General features: G+C 40.0%; 1 protein-coding gene across 1 annotated transcript in view; it reads left to right on the top strand.

Moving 5' to 3' along the window:
- The window catches only part of LOC138740702 (leucine-rich repeat and calponin homology domain-containing protein 2-like), a 177,239-nt gene that overhangs the window by 134,393 nt on the left and 19,637 nt on the right, over positions 1 to 23,209 (top strand). Inside the window, 4 exon segments of the mRNA XM_069893745.1 lie at positions 2,702 to 2,797; positions 4,077 to 4,137; positions 6,774 to 6,886; positions 8,663 to 8,800. Coding sequence (XP_069749846.1) covers positions 2,702 to 2,797; positions 4,077 to 4,137; positions 6,774 to 6,886; positions 8,663 to 8,800 — 408 coding nt within the window.

Here is a 23,209-nt window from a genome sequence, read left to right as displayed (position 1 = left end):
ACTGATTCCACTGCCCCATGTTCTCCTGACAGCCCACTATCAGTCTCCACACTGATTCCACTGCCCCATGCTCTCCTGACAGCCTGCTATCAGTCACCACACTGATTCCACTCCCTCACACTCTCCTGACAGCCCACTATCAGTCTTCACACTGATTTCACTGCCCCATGTTCTCCTGACAGCCCGCTATCAGTCACCACACTGATTCCACTCCCTCACGCTCTCCCGACAGCCCACTATCAGTCTCCACACTGATCCTACTGCCCCACGTTCTCCCGACTGTCTGCTGTCAGTACCCACACTGATCCCACTGCCCCACGTACTCTCGACAGCCTGCTATCAGTTCCCACACTGATCCCACTACCCTGCAATCTCTTGACCACCCACTGTCGTTCTCCACACTAATGCTACTGCCCCGCGCAGTCAGTCCCCACACTGAACCCACTGCTCCGCGCTCTTCAGATAGCACCCTGACAGTCCCCACACTGATTCCAGTCCCATGCTCTCCCAACAGCCTGCTATCCATCTCCAGACTGATCCCACTGCCTCGCACACTCCCTACATCCCACTATCAGTCTTTACACTGATTCCACTGCCCCATGCTCTCCTGACAGCCCGCTATCAGTCTCCACACTGATTCACTGCCCCATGCTCTCCCGACAGCCCGCTGTTAGTCCCCACACTGATCTCACTAACCCGCACACTCGACAGCCCACTATCAGTCCCCACACGGAACCCACTGCCCCGCGCTATTCTGGCAGCCCGCTATCAGTCCTCACACTGATCCCACTGAACTGCACTCCCGATGGTCTGCTGTCTGTCCACACACTGATCCCACTGCCTCACACACTCCCAACAGCCCACTATCATTCACCACACTGATTCCACTGCCCCACGCTCTCCCAATAGCCCGCTGTTAGTCCCCATACTAATCCCACTAATCCACACACTCTCGACAGCCCGCTATCAGTCCCCACACTGATCCCACTGTCCCGCGCACTCCCAACTGCCCGCTGTTAGTCCTCACATTGATCCCACTGTCCTGCGCACTCCCAACTGCCTGCTGTTAGTCCTCACACTGATCCCACTGCCCCATGCTCTCCTGAAAGCCTGCTATCGGTTTCCACACTAATTCTAGTACCCCGCGCTCTCCCAGTAGCCATTATCAGTCTCCACACTGATCACATTGCCCTGAAATCTCCTGACAGCCCACTGTCAGTCCCAACACTGATCCCCCTTCCCCACGCTCTCCCGATGGCCGATCGCTATTTTTGCTTTTTATCTTTTTTTGCAATAGTGAAAATTCTCTTTGGATTTCTTTCTTTTAACAATGTAAGGTACTAATGTAGGTCTTTCATTAAAGCGAAGTGCTGTGAAGAAACTTCCGCTAAGCGGGGGATACCTGTATTGTGTGCATTTCTAGTGTAATTATTAAAAGTTCAAGTTTATTAACTGTACCACCAATGAAGCAGCAGGTCCCCAGACCATGGGGCGTTCACAAAACCACACAATGCACAGTGCATAAAGATCACGAAAATAATCAAACTCGAAAGGGCTCTGGCCATGGAATGAATGCAAAAAAGAAACAAGGTTTGACCTTTCAGAAATAGATGAAGTCTCAGAGTTTCTTCCAAAAAGAAAAGGCTTCGATCATTTTTTAAAAATATGGATAGTACTGATAGGTATTGAATCATTTCTACTTACAGAATACTTAGTGACCATCTTTTGGTGACTTTTAACTTCACTCCTCTTCAAGAAAATTCAGAGTATCACAATGTGAAATTCTTTACCATGATAAATAGCTGAGGCAAGTAGTATTGATGTATTTAAAGAAAGACCAGATAAGTGCTTGTAAAACGGTTATTATGATTAAATGGAGTAAGAAAGGTCAGGATAGGTGTCATTCTTGAGATCAGCTGAACACATTTAACGAAAAATGAAAGATTGAGTTATTTAGCTCAATAAAATGTAGTTTAATGGAAGTTGTGAAGCAAATTGTGTCAAGTTTTATTACCCTCATTAAAAATGAGTTACAGCACAAATCTCTAATGTGTTAATAGAGTTGATTGCACTTCATAATGAGAGCAAATTAGATTTGAAAATCGAACTTCCTGAAGAATGTCAACCTCATGGTGGATAATTTGAATGTATTTTTGGAAAGTAAATAAACATTATTATCTTAGTCTCTGAGCTCATTTATTCTTTAATGGTTTATGAATTAGAGATGTGAAATGGCAAATTCTGACAAGGAAATGGGTTAAAATAATTTTCTTTACCTCTACTGTTAGATCATTCTTTTGATAGTGAATTAGACTAGCAGTGATGTACTATATTTCACAAGATCAAAAAGTAACCTGTTGATTTGTGCAGACCGAATGTTTTGATGATTTGTTCCTATTTTTGATGTTAATTTGGCGGTCATCTTAGGCCAGGACATGGACAACTCCTTAATCCTGTTCAAAATAGTCTCATAGAATCATTGCAAAGGATTTTAGACTTGCTAGTTCATGGAAGTAATTCCTATGATGCAACTCATCTCTGTTACATTACAAGAGCAGACTAGGTTTTTGTTTTCACTGAAAGAGAAATGTGCTACCAACTGAGTAATGAATGAAAGAAATGTGTCTACTGAATGAATGATGTCTAGCTATGTGCTCGTTTAACATAATACTTATTATTCTCATTTGTTTCACCCTTACAGTCAGATATTGAAACTCCATCGATGCCTTTGGCACCACCCGTTCAGATCATATCTTCCTCTCCTTCTGTCCAAATTATTCGTAGCCTATCTTTTGAGGTATTGTTATTACATTTGAACATTTTCTATTTTGCCCTTCTAAATGTTTCATGATCATTTATGAAATTACTCTTGTGTTGTAAATTCACAAGTCTTGCATTTTGCACAAGGGTATTTTTTTATGTACACGTTACTCATGATGTTTTGGCATATATTTGAAATGGCTTATAGTTGTAGCTTGTTTGTTGCTGTACACTTTTTAAACATGAAATGCAAACATGAAATATATTGGAAAAGAAATGGAAGCACATTTCATAGTCTCTACCTCATCCTCTCCTACACTATTTCTTGGCTCAGACAAATGACTTGCATTCTGGTCAGGAACTTGACTCTTTTGATGTAGAAGAAAGTCATTGGGTCCACATGGTTCCCAGCAGACCAATTCCATCAGTCCCTTTCCCCATCTTATCTCTTATAATCATACAATTGGCACGGCCATCAACTTTGATTCTTTGCCATTCATTTGCACTGGCCAATTGCTCATCAGCACTTTTTAGAATGTGAGAGGAAACTCAAGCACCCAGTAAAAACCCACAGGGACATGATGTGATCGTGCCAATTCCACATGGTCATGGTTAGAATCAAATAGAGTGAGAGGAAGGGCACTGAGACTCAGTGCCACCTTGTATTGAGTGAGTGAAAGCAGTTTTTAATCTCCTACTGATTTGGCTGCTTTCTTGCTTCATTCCTCTTGGAAACTGCTGTATCTGTATTCAGCTGAAAATCATCAAACTAGTTTACGAAAACCAAGGCACAATCTAGGTGAGGCATCAAATCTATATTAGCCTCATGATTTCACTTCCCAAAATTGAATTTTTGATGCCTTCATGAAGGATTCAAGAAAACAGTTTTTATTGTTTTGACCATTTTAAATAAGGGGCAATATTTGAAATCAAAGTTGTATGTGCCCTTGTGTTTCTCTTATGGTTGGCATAAGTCATGATTCACACAGATCAAATTAGAATTGATTTGGTTTGATGATCCTAACTAGAGGTAAAAGATATTACAATTTGACCTTTATACTGAACTCATGAAGGGTAAAAATCCCTAAGTTGATAGTTTTGTGTGTTTATATATGCATTGGATGCGATGGATGCAATTGAATAAATAGTTTGTCATCCAAATAATGCACACTTGAGAGAAAAGGATTAGGAACCAAAAAGAAATTTCAAAAGTAACTTTAACCTTTTCTTAAATTGCTGAAATTTGACTTTATAAGTTTTAGAATTAAAGCTTTAACACAAAATAAAATATTGGTTGCAAAATATTGTGTCAACAGGAGGAAGGTAGGTCCATTGCATTCTCCTCAACAGTTCCTTTTGGTCTCAAGCCTCGATCTGGTAAGTTGCATATTGTTTCCTCTGAATCTCTCTCCTGATACCACATAATCTTGAGCACTTTATTATGTATAAATATTGAGGTTGGAAATTAATCTGGAAAAAATAATCTACATGCTGAATTTAAAGGTAATTTTGATACATCAGTAAATGTGGTTATGATGAGATATGATAGCTATTCAGTTTCAATATTGCATAAATATGTTATGTATCAAAAGATCAAGGACAGTGTATAAAACTAGTCTGAAAATTCTTAGTTGAATACTACAGATCATTCAAATAGTGATAACCAAAGAAAGGACAACTGAAGTTCTATTTAAAAATCCCAGACTTAAAAATTTGCCTTTTATTTTAAAAAATCCTTCTTTTCTCCGGCATCTATTTGGTGTTTTTTTGAATTCAAGGAATAGCTGATTAGTCTCTTTGTATTACTGTGAGTAATGGCAGAAAACTGCAAGATCTAATGGTGTTTCAACATGGCAGAAAATTTACTACTACTGCATATGAATTAAATATGATATTTTTAAAAAAAATCTAAGTTTATAGCAGAAAGACATTTTGTACTTTAATAATTTCACAATACAGATACTTCCTGACTTACGACCTACTCGACTTACACCGATCTGCACATATGACTAAATTTTTAATAAAATCTATATATAAGAAAAAATCTAAAATGTACATGGTTTGTGTTGTATTTGACAAACTTTAACAGGGATATGGGACATGTAAGAGCCAAAATATGTGTATTTACCTTGTTATTTGGCGTCCTGGGATCCATAGGGTGGGCGTGGCCATCTTGATTCCTGTGCACATGCATTAGTCTCCGGTTGGTGCTTGAACAGTGGGTTCGCCTATTGGGGTTCAAGTTGGCACATGTCTGGTGGTTTAGTGTATTAGAATTCAGTTGGCACTTGCGTGAGAGTTAAGGGCATGAGTTCAATATCATCAGAGAGTTTAACTATCCTGCATGTGCCAAACAAACTCCAATACGCGAACCCACCACGCATGCATCGACCGAAGGCTAACACATGCACACAGGAATCAAGATGGCTGCGCCCAGCCTTATCTGTTACATCTCTTGTCCACTCTAAACCTTAATACTTGACCCACCTCCTGCTCTCTTGACAGTTTCCAAAAAAATGCTGACTACACAGTTATAAAAGCCAGCAACCCATATACTTTCATCGCCATCTTACCTATTTGTGCCATCACTTTAGGGATCTGTGGACATGTGAAGCAAGGTTCCCATACCCCTTCCATTTATGCCCATTTAAATCTCTGTGACATCATAAGGATGCGATCAGAAAAAGTTTTGCAAAATTAATTTGAAACTATCCTTTTCATTCAATAAAATGCATTATGCATGGAGTCACACAAGGCAGAAATGTGCCTTTTGACCCACCAGGACTATACTGGCCTTTTTGCCTTTCTGCACTAATCCCATTTGCTTGAATTAGGACCATATTTTCTGTTTCTTTGCCTTTTTGATTGCTGTCTAAATGTCTCTTAAATACAGTAATTGCATCTGAATGCACCACCTCCTCTGACAGCATTAATAAAACCTACCCCCTAGATCTCATTTAAAACTGTTTCATCTTGTATTAAACCAATGCTGTCTGGTTTTCAAATGTGGGAAAACTATTTTGAGTATTTGCCCATTATATGCCTCGCACAATTCTTGCATCATAATCTTGTCCTGCAGAGAAGTGTGCCCTTCAGCCCAACTCATCAATGCCCATTGTGATGGCAATCTATGCTAATCCCATTTGCTTGCATTAGGCCTAGATCACTCTTTTCCTTTCTTGTCCAAATGACTTTTTAACATTATCATTGCATCTGTCTCTACTACTTATTCAGACCATGGTTATTTATAATCACAATCCTCTGTGTGAAAAATAAATGCCCTTTATATTTCTTTCCAAGGCCATCCAACACATTTTACTTGTTTCCGGGGCTCCTGAACTACCCGCCTTCTCATACCACCCTTCCTGGTATTCATGCATCTCCTCTCTCTCCATTTGCATCTTAACCATTTGCTGAACATGTATTTTACCATTTTTATTGCCTACCAAATGCTCCAATGAGAGACCAGCCACAACTTCAACTGCTCTATGCAACCTGACAGGCAGAATAATTCCAGCAGATATATTCTTCAGTAACATAGGAAAGCATTATGATCTTCCATGTCCTGCTAGAGGAGCACACCACTCCCCTAGCCTCCATAACCTTCATCTCCAGTCTATTCTCAGAAAAGAAAACACATTACCTGGTCACTACTCACCTTCCTCACTGACCTGATGCTCAGCAAAGCCAATGTAATGACCTCAACATTCCCTCTTAAAATGGCTGCTGTAACACTACTTTCATACCTATTGATGATCCTGTAGTTGCCTCCTATCTCACTACCACCTTTTATGCCTTACCCTTTCCTCCACCCTTTCTGGTGTTTCTTTTCTATCTCCCACAGCTACTGTCAATCTCGTGGTTACCTCTAAGCAGTTGAACTTATTTCACCTAAAGCCGTCTCACTATTTGGAAAGGACTGTGCTGGGCAAAATGTGACACACAGCACAGTTCTTGTGGTCTTTACCCATGTCCCAAAATTTCAGCTGATGTAGGCTTTTTTTTTTAACCAGCTTTCACGCGTCCATCTCGTCAGGAGTTTGGAGCAATGGATCCAGGATTTACTATTCGAAGGAAAATGGAACACCTAAGAGAAGAATTAGAACAAATTAGGCAGCTTAAACAGGTGAAAATTTTGAAATAATTTCTTCTTATCTGTTCCCCTTTCGCCAGGTCTTGAATTTACCAGAATTACAAAAATAGGCAAGTAATAACCAACATTGTCAATAGAAGGTGCTGGCTTTTGTTTCAAATCGTACTGTAGCAAAAGAGTATTTTTTAAGAGATGAGCCAAGGATTTATGAGGGCAGGGTGGTGGATGTTGTCTCTATGGACTAGGAGGATTTTGGTCTAGGTTTCACATGGTGGACTCATCTGGAAGGTTAACTCACATGGGATCTTAGGTAAGTTGGCTAATTGGATTCAAAAATAGTTTGGTGGAGAGTCAGACGGGAGTAGCAGAGGGTTGCTTCCTGGTTCAGCCTATGATTAGTGGTGTCTTGCAAGGATCAGTGCTGAATACTCTTTTGTTATCCATTTTAATGATTTGAATGATGTGATTAACATGATTACTAAATATGCAGATTTTACCAAATGGGTGATTCATTGGACAGTGAAGGAGGATATCTGAGTTTACAAAAGAATCTAGATTAGTTGGACGAACGAATGGTAAATGGAATTTTACTCTTACAAGCGCAAGGTAAATCAAGCCAGGAATTGCGCAGTGAATAGAAGAATCCTGGAGAGAGTTGTTGAAAGAGGGCCCTAGGAATACAGGAGCAAGTTCCCTGAAAGCGGAGGCTCAGATTTACAGGATGGTGAAGAAAGCATTTATTATTATTGAATTCATTGGGCAGAGTGTTTGAGTACAAAGCTTGAAACATCATGATACAAATAAATGTCACTAGTGAAACTACACATGGCATTCTCTGTACATTTCTCGTCACATAGCTATAGGACAGATGTTGTAAAGGATACAGAAAAGATTCACCAGTATGATACCAGGACTTGTGTTAGAGCAAAAGTCTAGATATGCAGCGTTTTTATTCACTGTAGCCTAGGATTCTGAAAGGTGACCTTATAAGAGGAATATAAGATCATGAAGATAAAGTGAATGGTTGCAGGCTTTATTGCCAAGAGAACTAAAGGACATATGGTTAAGGTGAAAGGAAAAGATTTAAAAAGGACCAAGGGACAACAGCTTCATTCAGAGGATCATTTGTATCTGGACTGAACTACAAAAAGAAGCTGTAGAAGCAGGTAACATTACAGCTTTCAAATGACATTGAATAAACCAAGAAGGATTCATGTCAGGGTCTGAAGGAAAAGTCCATTTACACATGCAAATAACACCAAAATGCTTCTAAAACCATCCTGATAAAACAAGCTAAGTTCACTTGCACCTTATCCATTACATTCCTTTCAATATCTCTGTCAGCTCTACCATTTAAAAAAATTCAGTCGAGTATCTCACCAAATCACTTTGACAGGAATGGAAGATTGATTAAAATAATATTGATAGATTTCTCATGGTGTTCCCCTGGGTGATGGGTGTTGGGGAAGGGAAATGACGTGGTGGGATGGAATAGTCCAGGCAGTGTTTTGAGAGTAATTCGGAATAAGTTAGTCATCCAAATACATGTTATGGAGAAAGTAGCATTAGTTGTGATTTTTTTATTTTTATTTTGGGCATTCATTTGACTATTGCAAGTTAACTTGCATTGAATATATTTTATCTGTCATATAAAAGGATTTCTCACATTCCTTATTATGGTTTTATCTTTGGTAGTATGAGATGTCTGAAATTTTGATTCTTGTTTAGCATAAAGCTGGATAAAGGAAATCTAAAGCATGAAAAATATTAAATTAGATATATAATAAAAAATTTTGTCCCTTTCAACAGAATCTTGAATTAAGGTTAAAAGTTGTTTTGCCAGAAGACATAGGTGCAGCATTAATGGATGGTGTGGTACTGTGCCATCTTGCCAATCATATTCGCCCACGATCAGTGGCCAGCATCCATGTCCCATCACCAGCAGTGGTAAGTTGAGCTGCGTTAACTGCAAACATCACAAATGAAAAATGGTTCAATTCCAGCAATATTTAATATCACCATGATTCCTGATATCATGGGATAAATTTTGCTATCCTTGCAGTGCCCAAATTTGCTGTGTTCATTATGTTACAACAGAAGCACATTTCAGATATATTTCTTTGGTGGTAAAGCTCACAACAATAATTTTTACACCAATTTTAATATTCTTTGTCTATTTAACTTAAAATGTTATTGACTTTTGGTTCAATTCTTTAAACACGTGGAGAGCATACCCAGCACTCAGCCTGAGCTTGCTCTGCTTGCAGCCAGTTTTAACAGAGTTTCTATACAATAAATGGCAGTGCCTTCCTGCATGTGGGCTTCCTGTTGAGGTCAACCTGACAATAGTTTATCATTATCAACATTTGGCAATAATTTAATCATTGTTTCACAGAATTCCAAAGCTTATCATGTCTGCAGATAAGCGTGTCTGCAGATAAATCGCAACCCTGAGGTTCCCTCCCTCCACTTAAGCAATACTGACTCTTGTATGTTAAGCAACTTATGGGTGAACCCTTAACCCTTTGTGTTCAGATTTTCCTCCACACTTCACTCTTTGTTGATCCAGAGATCAACATCCCATAGCTAACTCCACTAAATCAATATGTCCTTTTCTCCTTCTCCCCTTCTAGGACTTTCAGTCACCTTTAACAACTTATATTGTACCTTTCTTTCCTTCTTCTCTACCTGCCATATCAGCCGCTTAAGTCTTATCCATAGGCTTCTAATCAGGAGTAACTGTTACTAACAGGGCAATAATCAGACCGACGATTGGGTGCAGTGTTAGCTTTAGGGGACCATCCCTTACAAATATTCCACCAATGATGGATGGAGAGCTGAGTGACCTGGTCTGCGACCCGGATCAACTGTCCCTCCTTGTAAATTAAATCCACTCGGGCTTGACTTATGGTTTGTCCTAATTTTTTCATCAGGTGGGTAATTTGGTCATTTTCATTAATCAGTCTATCCAAACGGGTATAGTTAATAAGGGGAGTGAGGCATTGCTGGCGGTGTGCAATGTGATAATCTTCTACCTGCCTCCAGGTTCCCAATACAATCCACCTCTTGGAGGTCACACCACTTACCATTCATGAGACAATAACTATGTATGTTACGTCAAAACATGTAAAAAAAACAATACTGATCAAGTGGGTCAATATGTTCACTAGTGCCATCCGAATGCTGGACAAGGCACAAAGTCAAATTCAATGACAACACCTCACCAGTCCCCACACCCCTGACCAAACAGGGTTATTGTGTTACCAATGGGGCAGGGTGCTGTGTGAGCTGCTATCCAGTGTCAGAGGGGAGGATAGAAAAAGGAATTTATTTGGTCACCAACTCCTATGCTGAGTTCTCTGGCTTAGCTGGCAAATGTTAGCATCCTTACCAATGTCTGCGAGCAGGCAGTGCAAGGTTATCTATCAGGTGCCAGAGCCCTCTCTTGGGCTGCGCATCCCACGCCTTGGCCTCATGCTTGGGTACTCTTCAGGCACAGAGCCCAGCTGCCTGTCACTGTGCTAGCTGGCAAATGTGAGCATCCTTACCAATGTCTGCGAGCAGGCAGTACAAGGTTATCCATCAGGTGCCAGAGCCCTCTCTTGGCTTGCGCATCCCACGCCTTGGTCATGCTTGGGTACTCTTCAGGCACAGAGCCCAGGTGCCTGTCACTGTGCTACCCCATGGTGAGGCAGGGGGCAGGCCAGCAGGTCTACATCCGGGATGTACCTGGGGTGTCTGCTTTTCTGGGCTGATGTTTGACACCAGGATGCCATTCCTGCTGACGTTCTCTTTCAACGGGGACCCCAAGTGCCTGCGTTAGATTCCTGTAACGTTAGCCAGGAAGAGTCAGTTCGTAAAATTAGCCAATTTAGAGTTTTTAAATAAAGGCTCTCATAGCCCCCACCCCATGAAGTGTTTTTCTGTTAATGGGAGTTTCTGGGGTGATGCCATCATTGGAAAACAAAATATATACGATGTTTCCTACCATTGACTGGACAGCTCACAAACTGTAACTTTACATCCACACTGGGATTATGTATCTATAAATTTCAGTTTCTCTGAGTGTACTTAGAGACATTATGCATTGTAAAAACCACAGCAAAACATGCAATTTTTAAAAAGTTGAAGGCTTGACAAGATAGAATGTCCAGTGATAGTTTCCAGAGCAACAGCTGTTCTCTTGCTGATTTTTTTTTGTAATTCATGACGAACTGTCTGGTTGGTCAGTCGTCAGTTCAGTGTCACTGTACAGGGGCTCGCTAAATCATAAACAACCCTGAGGAAAGTGTTGGCTGATGTCCCGGTCTCAAATGGGTTGTAGGGAGTGGCGGCACCAGGCAGAGATTTTCTCCAGAAGACTAGCAGGACTCTGCACCCTTGGATCTTCTGTTGGAGATTCCATTCAGCACCTACTTTACTGGCCAAGATCTGTAATTTAAAAGTGGGCAGGGGGCAAGGGGCAGTGCTTGTTCAAATGCAGCCTGTTGTTTTGGTCCCCTTAGGAATGTGGCTTTCCTATGGGAGGCCCTATAGGGTGGTTCAAAGAGTATGGTAAGGTGGGGTAGGTTCTGCTGCCAATAACTTAGGAGGCCCACAAGTCTCTGGGAGTCTGTTTTATTTGAGGGGATGGTGAAATTCAAAGTTTCACTTTTGGCTGTCTCTGAAATATCTCTGGCCTGAACACCATTGGATCCCTCATTATCTCAGTCAGGGCTACAACTATCTTTCCTGTAAAATGGGTTGCTCTATTGCTATTTATCCCTCTGGGGATCCCGTAGCGGGGAATCAATTCCTTCATCAGGACTTTGGCCACGGTCTGGGCATCCTGATGCATGCATCTTTGCTGTCCAGATGTTCCAGGGCTTTGTATAGGGCCAATGAGATGGTATCTGTTGTAGACCTGTTTCTATGATAGGTGAACTGGAATGTATCCACTGCTCAGACAGGAGCTGATATAATTCATCACCAGCCTTTGTCACTCATTCAGGTTTACAGCAGAGTTTTTTTTTCTTGTTACCATTTGTTTATTGGCACACTTAATGGCAAAGCATACATAAAATACATCCGTATAATGACACAAAGACTCATTTTGTGCTGAACATTTATGTGAATGAAATTGTGTCTGCTCAAAATGATATTTTAAGTCCCCTTTATAAAAAGCTTACATAAATACACAAGCAAAAATTTGACCAGCAATGGGTTCCTTCAAAACCTGATCATCACCATGAAAGTCCCATGAAAGTAACAATTCAAACTCAGGAAAAACAAAAAAGGAACCACAAACCTGTCGTACTAAAATGCCCACAAAATATAGTGGGTTGCATGGCTTATAATCCCAGCTCGAGTTTTTTTCTTAAGCTTTGAATCAAATTACTCACTAAATCAAATTAGGGGATTTAATATTACAATACTGCTTAAAGCAGACATTTTAAAAGAATAAATTTTGGATTGCAGCCTGGATAAAGAAGGGGAAAGCACAAAATTTAGTATTAAAACTGATATATTCTGTTTATTGAGAGGCCTGTGGTGTGGGATTTTCTGATTTACTCTCCTGACTAGGATTGCGCTTTGCTGTTCCAAGGACTGTTACTTCTTAGTGCAGGGGAGTTACTGAAATCTTCCTCGTCATCAATGCCATTTGCTGCATCGTACTGTGTATTCTCTAATCAAGAGATCAGTCGCTCATCCTTTTTTTTTAAAGTTTTTTAAAATTTTTCACACTGTGAACCGTATCAATCAAAATACATACAAACATTTCCCTCTTAAATATACACCGTGGCATTTTCTCCCCTTTTTTCCCCCCTACCTTCCCTCCCCCCTTCCCACCCCCCCCAAACCCATTAAACATTCAACATATGCAATACAATAAAACCATTAAACAATGTCATCACACAATGAAAACAAACAAGAAAAAATTGTGTCATTTCGTCATCTTATAATTTTAGGGGGTGGAGGTCTGAGGCAAGCCCTCTCTGTTGTGCTCCATGTCCGGTTTCCAAATTTGTTTAAATAATGTGACTTTATTTTTTAAGTTATATGTTATTTTTTCCAATGGAATACATTTATTCATTTCCATGTACCATTGCTGTATTCTCATGTTCTCTTCTGATTTCCAAGTTGACATTATACATTTTTTTGCTACTCTCAGGCTATCATAATAAATCTTTTTTGTGCTTCATCCAGTTTGAGGCCTAATTCTTCTTATATTACTTAGAAGAAAGATCTCTGGATTTTTTGGTATGTTGCTTTTTGTGATTTTACTTAATACCTAATTTAGATCTTCCCAAAACTTTTTCACTTTCTCACATGCCCAAATTGCATGTACTGTTGTTCCCATTTCCTTCTTACAGTGAAAACATCTATCTAATAATGTTGGATCCCATTTATTTAACTTTTGGGGCATGATGTATAGCCTGTGTAACCAATTATACTGTATCATACGTAACCTTCTGTTTATTATATTCTTCCTGGTTCCAGAGCATAGCTTTTCCCATGTTTAAATCTTTTTCGCACTTTTGTTTGGGTTTATAGCTTATTTCATCAACATAGCTTCTCTTGCAGCTTGATGTACATGTTCGTTATAAATCTTTTTATTATCATTGTTTCTGTAATCACATCATCAAAGCTGGTTCCTTCTGGTAATCTCAGTTTGTTTCCCTATTTATCCTTTAAGTAGGCTTTCACTTGATAGTATGCAAACATTGTACCATGAATAATTCCATATTTGTACTTCATTTGTTCAAATGTTAATAAATTATTTCCCAAAAAACAATTCTCTATTCTTTTAATTCCTTTTCTCTCCCATTCTCTAAAGGAAAGGTTATATATTGTAAAAGGGATTAGCTGATTTTGCGTCAATAATAATTTTGGTAGTTGGTAATTTGTTTTTTTCCTTTCTAAGTGAATCTTCTTCATTTCATATATTGAGTAAATTATGCAATACTGGTGAGCTTTTATATAGTATCAGCTTTTCATCCCACTTATAAAGTATATGTTCCGGTACCTTCTCCCCTATTTTATCTAGCTCTATCTTAGTCCAATCTGGTTTTTCCCTTGTCTGATAAAAATCTGATAAATACCTTAATTGTGCTGCTCTATAATCATTTTTAAAATTTGGTAACTGCAAGCCACCTTGGTTGTACATCTCTGTTAATTTATCTAACGTTGTCCTCGGTTTCCCCCTTTCCACAAGAATTTCCTTATTATTCTCTAGTTCATTAAAGAATGTCTCTGTTAAGGGAATTGGCAACGATTGAAATAAGTATTGTATCCTTGGGAAGACATTCATTTTAATGCAATTTACCTTTTCTATCAATGTTAGCGGTAATTCTTTCCAATGTTCTAAGTCTTCCAGCAATTTCTTTATTAGTGCCTGATAATTTAATTTGTACAGGTGGCTTAAGTTATTATCTAACGTAATACCTAGGTATCGGATTGCTTGCGTTTACTTTTTAAGTGGTGATTCTTTTTTAAATTCTGTATAATCCGTGTTACTCATTGGCATCACTTCACTTTTATTTGTGTTGATCTTGTACCCCAATATTTCTCCATATTCCTTCAATTTCTTATGTAGTTCTTTTATTGATATTTTTGGTTCTGTTATGTATACTATGATGTCATCTGCAAATAAACTGATTTTATACTCCTCCTTTATTTTTATCCCTTTTATTTTATTTTCTGTGCTTATCAGTTCTGCCAATGGTTCTATTGCTAAAGTGAACAATGAGGGGGGATAATGGACATCCCCGTTAAGTTGACCTACTTAATTTAAATTGGTTCGATACATATCAATTTACTGTTACCTTCGCCAATGGTCTATTATATAATGCATCACCTACGGCTCCTAGAACGCTTCCACCAGCGTTGTCTCCGCTCCATCCTCAAAATTCATTGGAGCGACTTCATCCCTAACATCGAAGTACTTGAGATGGCAGAGGCCGACAGCATCGAGTCCACGCTGCTGAAGATCCAGCTGCGCTGGGTGGGTCACGTCTCCAGAATGGAGGACCATCGCCTTCCCAAGATCCTGTTATATGGCGAGCTCTCCACTGGCCACCGTGACAGAGGTGCACCAAAGAAAAGGTACAAGGACTGCCTAAAGAAATCTCTTGGTGCCTGCCACATTGACCACCGCCAGTGGGCTGATAACGCCTCAAACCGTGCATCTTGGCGCCTCACAGTTTGGCGGGCAGCAACCTCCTTTGAAGAAGACCGCAGAGCCCACCTCACTGACAAAAGACAAAGGAGGAAAAACCCAACACCCAACCCCAACCAACCAATTTTCCCCTGCAACCGCTGCAATCGTGTCTGCCTGTCCCGCATCGGACTTATCAGCCACAATCGAGCCTGCAGCTGACGTGTACTTTTACCCCCTCCATAAATCTTCGTCCGCGAAGCCAAGCCAAAGAATCCAATTAATATATTTTTCGTGTAGATTGAGCCTCTGTAATACTTTAAATAAATAATTCCATTCTATTCTGGCAAAGGTTTTTTCTGCGTCTAAAGCAACAGCCACTGTTGGCTTCTTATTTCCTTGAACTACATGAATTAGATTAATAAGTTTATAGACATTATCCGTTGTTTGTCTTTTCTTAATAAATCCAGTTTGATCTTGTTTTACTATTTTTGGTACATAATCGGCCAATCTGTACCCTAATAATTTCACTATTATCTTATAGTCTGAATTAAGTAGAGATATTGGTCGATATGATGCTGGTGTTAATGGATCCTTCCCCGTCTTTGGTATTACTGTAATTATTGCTGTCTTCCAAAGGCGCTATTTGCCTTGGCGAGTCTGTTGTCTATCTCATTGTCGATCCTTGCATCTGATGAAATGGTGCAGCCGAGATAGGTAAACTGGTTGACGGTTTTGAGTTTTGTGTGCCCGATGGAGATGTGGGGGGGCTGGTAATCATGGTGGGGAGCTGGGTGATGGAGGACCTCAGTTTTCTTCAGGCTGACTTCCAGGCCAAACATTTTGGCAGTTTCCGCAAAGCAGGACGTCAAGCGCTGAAGAGCTGGCTCTGAATGGGCAACTAAAGCGGCATCGTCTGCAAAGAGTAGTTCACGGACAAGTTTCTCTTGTGTCTTGGTGTGAGCTTGCAGGCGCCTCAGATTGAAGAGACTGCCATCCGTGCGGTACCGGATGTAAACACAAAAGAGTCTGGAAAAACAACAAACTGAAAAACCTCACAAAGATAAGCGTATACAGAGCCGTTGTCATACCCACACTCCTGTTCGGCTCCGAATCATGGGTCCTCTACCGGCACCACCTACGGCTCCTAGAACGCTTCCACCAGCGTTGTCTCCGCTCCATCCTCAACATCCATTGGAGCGCTTACATCCCTAACGTCGAAGTACTCGAGATGGCAGAGGTCGACAGCATCGAGTCCACGCTGCTGAAGATCCAGCTGCGCTGGATGGGTCACGTCTCCAGAATGGAGGACCATCGCCTTCCCAAGATCGTGTTATATGGCGAGCTCTCCACTGGCCACCGTGACAGAGGTGCACCAAAGAAAAGGTACAAGGACTGCCTAAAGAAATCTCTTGGTGCCTGCCACATTGACCACCGCCAGTGGGCTGATAACGCCTCAAACCGTGCATCTTGGCGCCTCACAGTTTGGCGGGCAGCAACCTCCTTTGAAGAAGACCGCAGAGCCTACCTCACTTACAAAAGGCAAAGGAGGAAAAACCCAACACCCAACCCCAACCAACCAATTTTCCCCTGCAACCGCTGCAATCGTGTCTGCCTGTCCCGCATCGGACTTGTCAGCCACAAACGAGCCTGCAGCTGACGTGGACTTTTTACCCCCTCCATAAATCTTCGTCCGCGAAGCCAAGCCTAAGAAGAATTATTGCTGTCTTACATGAATCTGGCAAGTTTTGTATTTATTCTATCTGGTTCATTACTTCCAGGAGAGGAGGAATTAATAACTCTTTAAATGTTGTATAGAATTCTATTGGAAATCCATCCTCTCCAGGCGTTTTATTGTTCGGCAGTTTTTTTTTAATATATCCTGTACTTCCTCTATTTCAAATGGTTTTATCAGTTTGTTTTGTTCCTCTTCTTGCAATTTCAGCAGTTCAATTTTAGCTAAAAATTTCTATTTTATCATCTTTCCCCTCATTCTGAGTTCGGTATAATTGTTCATAAAATTCTTTAAAGTTCTCATTAATCTCCATTGGATTATATGTAATTTGTTTGTCCTTTTTCCTTGATGCAAAATACAGTTCTTTTAGCTTGTTCTGTTTTAAGTTGCCAGGCTAATATTTTGTATATTTTTTTCTCCTAGCTCATAATACTTTTGCTTTATTTTCATTATGTTCTTCTCCACCTTATACGTTTGTAATGTTTTGTATTTTATTTTTTTTGTCCGCCAATTCTCTTTTTGTTATATCGTCCCTTGTTGCTAGTTCTTTTTCTGTACTTACTATCTCCCTTTCCAACTGTTCTATTTCCCGACTGTAGTCCTTTTTCATCTTAGTTACATAACTTATTATCTGCCCTCGAATGAAGGCCTTCATTACATCCCATAATATAAATTTGTCTTTCACTGATTCCATATTTATTTCAAAGTACATTTTAATTTGGCATTCAATAAATTCTCTAAATTCCTGTCTTTTAAGTAGCATGGAGTTTAACCTCCATCTATATGTTCTTGGTGGGATGTCCTCCAGTTCTATTGCTAATAACAGGGGTGAGTGATCAGATAGCAATCTAGCTTTATATTCCGTTTACCTAACTCTCCCTTGAATATGTGCCGACAACAAAAACATATCAATCCTTGAGTATGTTTTATGTCTACTCGAATAATCTGAATATTCCTTCTCCCTTGGGTGCTGCCTCCTTCATATATCCATAAGTTTCATTTCCTGCATTGATTTAACCATAATAGCCACTTTATTCTTTTTGCTAGTCTTTTGTCCAGTTTTATCCAACATTGGATCCAAATTAAGGTTAAAATCCCATCCTATCAATATATTCCCCTGCGTATCTACAATCTTCAAAAAAATATAACATATAACATAACATAACAATTACAGCACGGAAACAGGCCATTAGGCCCTTCTAGTCCGCACCGAACCAAACACCCCTTTCTAGTCCCACCTCCCTGCACAATGCCCATAACCCTCCATCTTCTTCTCATCCATATACCTGTCCAACCTTTTCTTAAATAATACAATTGACTCCGCCGCCACTATTTCTCCCGGAAGATCATTCCACACGGCTACCACTCTCTGAGTAAAGAAGTTCCCCCTCTTGTTACCTCTAAACCTCTGCCCCTTAATTCTTAACTCATGTCCTCTTGTTTTAATCTTTCCTCCTCTTAATGGAAATAGTCTATCCACATCCACTCTGTCTATCCCTTTCATAATCTTAAATACTTCTATCAAATCCCCTCTCAACCTTCTACGCTCCAAAGAATAAAGACCTAATCTGTCCAATCTCTCCCTATACTCTAGATGCTTAAACCCAGGTAACATTCTGGTAAATCTTCTCTGCACTCTCTCCACTCTGTTTATATCCTTCCTATAATTAGGCGACCAGAACTGCACACAGAACTCCAAATTAGGCCGCACCAACGTCTTATACAATCTCAACATCACCTCCCAACTCCTATATTCCATGCAATGATTGATAAAGGCCAGCATACTAAAAGCCTTCTTCACCACCCTATTAACGTGAGTTTCTACCTTCAGGGAACGATGTACCGTTACTCCTAAATCTTTCTGCTCTTCTGTATTCCTCAATGCTCTCCCATTTACCACGTATGTCCTATTCTGATTCTTCTTACCAAAATGAAGCACCTCACACTTATCAGCATTAAATTCCATCTGCCATTTTTCAGCCCACTTTTCTAAGCAGCCCAAATCCCTCTGCAATCCTTGAAAACCTTCTTCATTATCCACTATTCCACCTATCTTAGTATCGTCTGCATATTTACTAATCCAATTCACCACCCCATCATCTAGATCATTAATGTATATAACGAACAACAATGATCCTCTTCATTAGGTGCATACATATTGATCAAATTCCAAAATTCTGAATAAATCTGACACTTTATCATTACATACCTCCCTGCTGGATCTATTATTTCCTCCTCTTTTGATTGGTATATTTTTATTAATTAATATAGCTACACCTCTGGCTTTTGAATTATATGATGCTGCTGCTACGTGCCCTACCCAGTCTCTCCTTAATTTATTATGTTCCATTTCAGTTAGATGCATTTCTGGCACAAATGCTATATATATTTTTTTCTTTTTTCAGGAAATTTAATGGCCTTTTTCGTTTAATTTGGTTATGTATTCCATTAAAATTTATAGTCATATAGTTCAACATGGGCATCTCATGTCCTGTTACACCTCATTTCCGCTTCCTCACCACCACCTTTCCCCTTTTCCCCCATTTTCTACTCTCAGTTTTCCCTTTTTGAACTCAATGTATGACAACACTTTTAAAACATAAAATACTTCAACAATTCCCACATCTAAAATTCCCTTAACCCTAAATGTACCCCCCCCCCTCCCCGAATTGCCCCTTATCCCTTGCCGGGCAACGACAACTCCCCTCTCCATTTGGATTGTGAACCCGCTCACAAGCGTCAACTGATTTCGCAATGACGGTTATTCTCTCCCACCCAACCCCCTCCAGAAAAGACTTTTATCTTCACATATAACAAACCTCACCCTCTTTTTACCCCCTTCCTTTCTTCCCTTTTCTTTCCCTTCTTTAGTTCTTACTTATACATTATTTTTACATCTTTATATCTATTTTATTGTCATTCTTTGTTCTTGTTACATCTCTTCATCTCTCCTTCTATTCTGGAGGCATTCTGCAAATTATCGTACTTCCTCTGGGTCCGAGAACAGTCTATTTTGCTCTCCCAGGATAAATATTTTAAACACAGTTGGATATCTTAGCATAAATTTATAACCTTTTTTCCATAGGATCGATTTTGCTGTATTAAACTCCTTCCTCTTCTTTAAGAGTTCAAAACTTATGTCTGGGTAACAAAATATTTTTTGATCTTTGTATTCCAATGGGTTTTTTTGTCTTCTCTAATTTTTCTCCTTGCCCTCTCCAATATATTTTCTCTTGTCGTGTATCTCAGAAATTCTACTAAAACGGATCTTGGTTTTTGTTGTGACTGTGGATTCGGGGCTAGTGTTCTGTGTGCCCTTTCTATTTCCATTCCTTCCTGTATTTCTGTCATTCCCAGGACCTTTGGGATCCATTCTTTTATAAATTCCTTCATATCTGTGCCTTCTTCATCTTCCTTTAGTCCCACTATCTTTGTTGTTTCTCCTACTACAGTTTTCCATCATATCCATCTTCTGAGCTAACAACTCTTGTAACTCTTTAACTTTTTTGTCACTTTCTTCCACTTCTTAAGTCATTCACTTCCATTTCTACAGCCATTTCTCGTTCTTCCACATTTTCTAATCTTTTCCCTATTTCTGTCATGACCAGCTCTATTCTACTCACTTTTTCTTCTGTACTTTTCATTTCACTGAATTCTAATGTCAATTTTAATGCTCTCATTTGTTCTTGAAATTTTTAAAAATCTATATTCTGTCCATCTATTTTACCTTCTATTTCTCTGTGCAGTGCTTGGTCTTATTCCTCTTCTTCTGTGTCTGCACCTGTGTTTTGTGTCTTCTACTTCTCTTCCTTGTATCTGTGTCTCTTCTGACTTTCCTGTTGAGTTGCTTGCCTCACTTTGCTGGGCTTCTTCTTGCTTGGCTTCTTGTTGTTGGTCCTCTCCTTCTGGGCTAGTCATCTGTTGGGCCTCCTGTTGCTGTTCTTTCCTATCACTCCCTCCTGTTGCTTTCCTCTTCTTCCAGCTGAGAGCCCTGGTGTCGGGCATCCCTCAGCTGGTCGCGCTGTGTTTGCTCACTCCTCAGCTGGGCCCACCTTCCGTTGGTGTTCTCTTTTTCCTTAGTGTGCACACTGCTCGCTTTTGTTTGGCTCAGAGAGCCATTTTTGCAGTCCAGCGGTCAGGAGGTCGCGACTCTGTGGGGTCGTCACCAACCTTGGAGAACGAGCTCTCTTCTCCATGATGGCTACTTGTTTCTTCATGCAGGTAAGGCCTTCTCCTTTCTCTTTCAGTGTCTTCTTTTTTCCCCATTGTTTTTACTTTTTCCTTCTTGGGTGCCATTTTCTTTCTTTTCTCTCCAACTTTCTTTTATTTGTTATGTTTTGTGTTTCTTGAACTTTGTATTTTCTTCACTTTATTTCTTCTTTTCTGAAGAGGGCTGGTATTCTCCTACTGGCCTCTACTCCATCACATGACTCCTCCCAGGCGAGTTCTTGAACACTGTCCATTCGCTGGCTCGATGAAGTTCTGTAACCATTCTTCAGCCTCCTGCGACCACTTTCTAGCTATCCTGACCTCTAAGGCCTCTCTTTTTGGGTTCTGTCTGGATGAAGGCAGAAGGAGCGTAGCCAGATGATCAGACTTGACAAAATGCAGTCTCGGGGAAGAATGAGGTAGGCATTCCTTATCTTGGACTGGCAGTAATCAAGTGTGCTGGGACCTCCGGTAAACAGGTTACATGCTGGTGGTAGTTAGGCAGGATTCTTTTTGACATAGGCCTGGTTAAAGTCATTGACTAAGATTTGTAGTGCATCAGGCTGACCACATTATGCAGCTCCGCAAGAGCCTGCCTGCAATCGGCATTAGGAGGGATGTAAACTCCGGTGAGAGTCACTGATGTGACTCTCAGGGAATATAGAAGGATCTGCATTTAATTGAGATTTGCTCCAAGGCTGTAGAGCAGGAGGTCAACATAACTCTAGTGTCTGTCCACCAGCCAGTATTAACAAAAAAAAGCACACACCTCCTCCTTTCCCTTTTCCAGAATCTGGGTTCCAATCCAGTCTATGGATAGTGAAACCGTCTGGTCGGATAGCGGTGTCTAGTGTGTTCTCCATTAGCCAGGTCTAGGTGCAGCAAACAACTGAGATTTGTCTTAGTTATCTCTGGAGGAGTAGCCTTGCGCACAGGTCATCAATTTTATTCTCCAGTGACTGGACATTTGCCAGTAATATGGTCGGTAGGGGAGGTCTCAGTCCCCTGTGTAATGTGTATGACGAAAAAACATAATGAGCACTTTGTCATTCCCTTTTCCTTTTGAAATTGTATTTCCACACTTGCTGTACTCTTTCAGGCTTTCCACTCTAATAATCTTTCAGTCTGACATTAACTTCCTTTATTTGCTTTATTGTTCGCTCTATGCTTCGCTCCATGCTCCTTATTACCTGAAGTACCTCTTGATTGGCTTGGGATTGCTACTCATTTTCTTTGTGGAAATAAGTTTACCCTGGAGCCCTTGAACCTCTATGAAATGCTGTGACATTGACTGGCCTTCAAGTAACTGTTTCTATTCTACTTTCGATTAATCACTTTTTAGTAAAATTGTACACCAATTTTGAACCTTTGTTCTTATTTTTCTTTAACTATGTTAATTCTACCTGAAGTATTGTAGTACAAAAAAAATTCTCTCCCATTTGTTCAGTTTTACATGTGCCAGCAAAAGAAAAATGATCTTGAATGCAGTTTAGGAATTTTGGCCTCTGTTAACTAATGGTGCTCTAGTTAGTATGAGGGAAGTTTAAAACTTCCAATCCTAACCCTGTTCCTTTTGCCTTATTTTGCTTGCAAGATTTTTGAACTTCCCCTTTTTCATCAACCTATTGAACTTAATTTTGTAGTTTAAATTTAAAATTTAAATTTAGTCATACAGCACAGTAACAGGGCCTTTTGGCCCACGAGTTTATGCTGCCCAAATATCCCTAATTGGCCTACAACCCCTGGTACGATTTGAACAGTAGGAGGAAACCAGAGTGCCCGGAGGAAACCCATGCAGAAACGGAGAGGATGTACAAACTCTTTACAGATAGCTCGTGATTCAAACCCCAGTCCTGGTTGCCGGCACTGTAATATCGTTGTGCTAACCACGCTTCCCGAAGTATCATCCCTTGTCATCGCTTCACAAGTCTCATCATAACTTTTAACCAATATTGCCATCCACCACACTATTTATTCTCCCCAAATCTAATTTTAAAACCCTTTGACCAAAAATCTTAAGCTGCTCACTGCCTCTTTCTGATGCATTATCATATGTTTTTATAATGTCAATTAATCAGGATCCCTGATGTAAATGCAATCAAATTTTCAAAATTGATAGCATTTCAAATGATATAATTTTTTGGTTTAGTTTCAACTTGTCTTAGCGTGAATAGGTGTAAATGATCAATATAAGCACACTTATCTGTATGTTAAATATCTCGAGTTATTTGACAGTCTTGAAAATTGGTCCATTTAAGTCGATCACATTTGGAAA

Source organism: Narcine bancroftii, chromosome 8 (genome assembly GCF_036971445.1).
Source record: "Narcine bancroftii isolate sNarBan1 chromosome 8, sNarBan1.hap1, whole genome shotgun sequence".
NCBI lineage: Eukaryota > Metazoa > Chordata > Chondrichthyes > Torpediniformes > Narcinidae > Narcine > Narcine bancroftii.
The sequence above is the reverse complement of the archived record's forward strand: the minus strand, read 5'-3'. Positions and strand labels throughout refer to the sequence as shown.